General features: G+C 45.4%; 1 protein-coding gene across 1 annotated transcript; it reads left to right on the top strand.

The window, feature by feature from the left end:
* The first annotated feature begins 210 nt into the window (after window positions 1-210).
* pou3f3a (POU class 3 homeobox 3a) lies at window positions 211-4940 on the top strand. Its single transcript, XM_020100556.2, has one exon. The coding sequence runs from the start codon at window positions 1023-1025 to the stop codon at window positions 2295-2297; it is 1275 nt and encodes a 424-aa protein (XP_019956115.2). The 5' UTR covers window positions 211-1022; the 3' UTR covers window positions 2298-4940.
* Window positions 4941-5521: the final 581 nt, after the last annotated feature.

Consider the following 5521-nt stretch of genomic DNA (forward strand, 5'->3'; position numbering starts at 1 on the left):
CAGTATTTGTGCAACTGCTGCATGGCCCGGTTTTGTGTGTGTGCACCTTCAGCGCGCACCAGAGCGGCGCGTCACGCCACTGTGGCCTTTTCTTTACCATATGAAAAGGAGAGCGCATTAAGATGCAGGAGGCGTTCAAACCCTCTGTTTACCCAAAGCTGACTGGAGTATCCTTGACACGGGCCTCGCTGCATCTGCGGTTCCAAAGGAGATAATTCACCACTGTACGCAGTTATTCAGTCTGGCACAAGCAACTTTAATGACTTCATAACCTCAGGGAGAAGCATAATAATGCTTAAAAAATGTTTTATATAATCATAAACCTTGTTTTTATACTTTGGGAGACTTTTTGTTGCAGGTTTTTCTTCTTCAGCCTAATTTGTGCCCAGGTTACTTAAAAACACACACGGATCACTCGGTGTCTTTTTTTCCCGTTTGCATTGTTGCATTTTCCTGCTACAAGAACTTTGTGCACCCCAGGCTTCAACTGTGAGATGCACCAACTCCTCTCTGTGGCTGCGCGTCCAATCAGCTGGAGCTTTGCAGACTCTTCCAGTTGTAATTGGACGGAGGTGGGAGAGGAATCCGCAGCCCCGGCACAACGTAAACACATGCCCGTCTCCCTCGCTGCGCAGAGGACGCACCGGTTAGAGCAGATGGAGTGAACTGAGAGGACCACACCGCTTTAGAGGCTTTAAAGTTTGATTTGAGTCGTTACAGAGACACTTTACTCGCATCCAGAACGTAAATACACAGAGAATCGAACAGCTCATCCGTTTGGGCGCAGAGAGGGTCTTCTGCCATATCGTCAGGTCTGTGGATTACGCACGGCGCAGCTCACGGGACAGAAAAGTTTTGTCGCACAGGAATGCGTAACGAAGCGCGTTTTACCAACTAAAATTAGGATCTAAGCCGATATGGAGTGATTTTATTTGCCAGTTGGACAAAAATAACCCATGTTGATCTAGACTGAATTTATGGATTAGAAAAAGTGGGACTTTGATCGATACATATCAAGATTTATGCTTTGTGGGATGGCAACCGCCACCTCCAGTCCATATCTAGCTAGCAGCAGGATTTTATCCGGCCCGGTCCTTCACTCTGACCGAAGGGGTGGTGGCATGCAGCCGGGCAGCACCGCTGTGACCAGTGTTTCCAGTGGATACAGAGGAGACCCGTCAGTTAAGATGGTGCAGAGTGACTTCATGCAGGGAGCCATGGTAGCGAGCAACGGGGGCCACATGCTCAGCCACGCTCACCAGTGGGTCACATCGTTGCCGCACGCCGCAGCCGCCGCAGCCGCAGCCGCGGTGGCAGCAGTCGAGGCCGGCTCCCCGTGGCCGCCCAGCTCCCAGCCGCAGGAGGTGAAGAGAAACGGCGGCAGGGAGGACCTCCACTCCGGCTCCGCTCTGCACCACAGGTCCCCACATCTGGGACCCCATCAGACGCACCCGGGAAGTTGGGGAGGCTCCTCCGCGGCGCACATCAGCATCTCAGAGGGGCCACAGCAGCAGCAACAGCAGTCCCTCATCTACTCCCAGCCAGGCGGGTTTACTGTCAACGGGATGCTCAGCTCACACGCCGGACAGAGCCTCATGCACCCGGGGCTGGTGCGCGGCCAGTCCCCGGAGCTGGACCACGGCAGCCAGCATCACCACCAGCATCACCACCACAATCACCACACACACCTCCACCAGCATCACGGTGTGAACCATGAGCCGCACTCAGACGAGGACACACCGACGTCGGACGACTTGGAGCATTTCGCCAAACAGTTCAAACAGCGACGGATCAAGCTCGGTTTTACGCAGGCGGACGTGGGCTTGGCGTTGGGCACCTTGTACGGCAACGTGTTCTCACAGACCACCATCTGCAGGTTCGAGGCGCTGCAGCTGAGCTTTAAGAACATGTGCAAGCTGAAGCCTCTGCTCAACAAATGGCTGGAGGAGGCCGACTCCACGACCGGGAGCCCGACCAGCATCGACAAGATCGCCACGCAGGGCAGGAAGAGGAAAAAGCGCACATCCATCGAGGTGAGCGTGAAAGGCGCGCTGGAGAGCCACTTCCTCAAGTGTCCCAAACCCTCCGCGCAGGAGATCAATTCTCTGGCGGACACTCTGCAGCTGGAGAAGGAGGTGGTCCGGGTCTGGTTCTGCAACCGCAGGCAGAAAGAGAAGCGCATGACGCCCCCTGGACTCCCGCGCACCCCGGAGGACGCGTACTCACAGGTGGGCAGCATGGGTCCCGATACTCCGTCACCCTCCATAGACTGCAAGAGGATGTACAGCGACACGTGAAAATAACTTACACTGTGAAGTGTGTGGTTATATATTCAGAGAAACGTTTCCCCGAAAGACTCGAGTATCTGCTTAACTTTTCTTACACTACATATGTCCAGTAATTATCCAGTCGTTCATTTCAGAGCAGGACAGATGTCCCTTTTCGCTTCGTCGAGTATTTTCCTGCACAGTGGATCAACCTTTGGGACATAAAACCAAAAGCTAAACGGAAATCTGAGAAGAAAACAAGTTTTATGTCTTTTACATTCAATTTTTCTGAGACTTTAAGGCTTCAAACAGAAAAAAAGCTATTTGTGCAGTTAATAATAAAAAATAAGTTCCCTTGTAATGCTGCAGATTTTAATACCCCACTCTTCCCTACATGGTTTTTGAATTAAGGGACAATTATTATTCAGCATTTTCTTGTTTTTATGATAAGCAATAATTTATCAGGTGTTTAAAGGTGTTTCTCACTTTTGTGTTGTGTCAGTGGTTTTATGTTGTGTCACAGTTTAAAAATGGACAAAAAGCTGAAATTATTCCAGTTTTTCCTTCATAGGAAACTTTTCTTTCTTTCTGGAAATTAGCAAACATGCCCTTAAGTTAATGTACAAGTAAGTCTGTTGTGCATTTCTTGTGATTATTTATTTCTTCCACTTGTGGTTATTTTCACTGAACAGACAAATAATTTAATAAATCTTACATGAGGGAAATTGTGTTAAAATACTTGAGATGGCACACACACACACACACACACACACACACACACACACACACACACACACACAGTGAAATATTGAACATGCTTCTGCTTTTATAAGGTTTGTAAAGTTTTATAAGGCTCTACGTGTCAAAGGTTTTTCAGACTTATTGTGTCTTTCATGAGATTCAAAGACAATATACAAACATCATTTCACAAGTCCCATAAAGGCATAACATAGAAGTCCAATATTTATGTTCATGTGAACTGGAATTCCTCTAATAATTCCAATAATGTATCAATTATTTAATTAATATCCCAAACATTTGCCTGTTCCATGTTCAGATTAGAAGATTTTCTTTAACTCAACATCTTATAGTTTAAGAAAGTTGAACAAGAAACATCAAAAATATTTGTATCTCATCGAGCTGCAGGAAAAAATACAATTTCACTGTTTTCTGTTATTTTATGGATAAAACATCTCGTTGACAAAATAACTGGCAGATTCATTGATCCTTAAAATATTCACTGTAATTGCAGCACTGGCAGTTTATTATGTTTTCACCTCTGTAACATAAACCCAAAGTATTTCTCTCTATCCAACCCCATTTCCCAGTTTTGTATGAAGCCATGTTGACTCTATTGAAGCCGTGTGGACGCATCATGTAATCCTGTTCTTGAAATCAAATTATACATTTTTGATATACTGCATACCGGTGCACCCGCATATACGTCCTGTGGCAGCGCTATGGACTGCAGCTCTGTGGAACGCAGCCAAGGGAGGTCGGCTATCCCAGCTGGCACTTCACCTCGGCAGCGGTTGCCAGGGTGACGGCGAGATGGAGTGACACAAGGCAGCAGATCTTTTGCCACAGATGATGGGTTTGGCTGATATAGGCAACGAGAAGCTCGGTACACTGGCTCTGAAAAAGAAAAAAATAATCTGTGTTTCTTCTCTGTGTTTCTGATGCATGCACACATACACACAACAACACACAATAAAAAAACACCTACACACGTGATGATGTTACAAGTCAAAACTCTTGTTGATAACAATTGGAGGTGTCAGAGGACGAGTCGGGGAGAAGCAGTTGTTGCAGTGAAAGTGGGAGGGAGGTCAAAGGTCGGCTACAGTAGCTGCAGAACAACCAGAAAGTGAATAAACACAAACCTGGAAGTTAATATATAACTGCAAATCTAACACTTTAAATTACAATCTGCATGTGTTTGTCTTGCATCAGGTCTAATGAAAATAAATGGAAGGAGCGGCACACACACTTTCTTTTGGTTACTTCGCCACTTTTAATGGGATTCAGATTTTTATGGTTTTCTGTGCACGTTAAAAAACAGGTAGGCCTTCACACAAACATGTCAAGATGTGTGTGAGGTGTGTATTTGCCCCTGTGTGTGTTTGTGCGTCTCTTAACTGAACATTGGCAGGATTTAAGGGAAACTTGGGCCTTGTGGTTATAAATAGAAGTCTACCTGTATGAATGGGCAGTTTCAAAGGGTATTTTACACCAAACAACGTCATCACCAGAGGTTAATTTTTAATCTGAAGAGGCTGAGAGGGAACAAGTATGATGTGGACATGTTGATGGTGCTTGTGTGAAAACTGAGAGGATTCAGCTACTGTCGTTCATTTCTTAGCTTTGGACAAATAGACGTTTTTACAGAATCAATGTTTTCACGCAACAATAATGACTTTATTATCTTTACTATGAACTGGTGCATCCATCATTTAAAACATTGTTCTCTCTCTCTCTCCCTCGTTCCAATTCTCCCTCTTTCTTTCGACTTTCCTTACTCTCTTCCACATTTTTCTCCACTCTTCCCAACCGGTCCTGGCAGATGGGCGCCCTCATTGAGTCTGGTTCTGCTCGTGTTAGCTCATTGTGGGAACTGTTGGGTTTCTCTATAATATTATAAGGTCTCGATCTTACGATGTAAAGTGCCTTGAGATAATGTGTGTGGTGATTTTGGCTCTTTCAAATAAAATAAAATTGAATTTCAATTATTTGATAAAAGATAGAAGACAGACGCTGTATTCCGTCATGAAAACGAAGCAGCATCTTCAACACACAATTTTAATGAAGTGGAAGTCGTCTGCATGCTTGTGCAGCAGTATCACACAGAGGTAGACTGGTTGCTCTGCTGCTCACCGTCATCCACGGCTCTTAACATGATGTATTCCCATCGAGCTGCCGAAGTTCAAGCTCACTGATAAAAAAAAAAGGAAGAAGGCGAAATCTAAGCTTCTAGGATTGCACTGTGATCCCCTCAAAGCTTAGTGATGTAAAGATTGGAGATAAGGCTGGAATTGAGGGGAGATAAAAAGCCCTTTAAGGGGTTTTGTCATCACATGATGCCGGATGTCGTGTCTGAATATCAATGCTGGGATCTGGAGGGTGTATGAGCCGGAGATGTTACAGTTCTCAAAGTATCTGAGTCTGAATCTCCAAAACACTTGAGCCAAAGTTTATTGTTTTTTCACATCAGACAAAATCTTCACAAATGTTTAAGCTCAAGAGATTCTTCAAAT

The sequence above is a fragment of the Paralichthys olivaceus genome, chromosome 10, assembly GCF_024713975.1.
Source record: "Paralichthys olivaceus isolate ysfri-2021 chromosome 10, ASM2471397v2, whole genome shotgun sequence".
NCBI lineage: Eukaryota > Metazoa > Chordata > Actinopteri > Pleuronectiformes > Paralichthyidae > Paralichthys > Paralichthys olivaceus.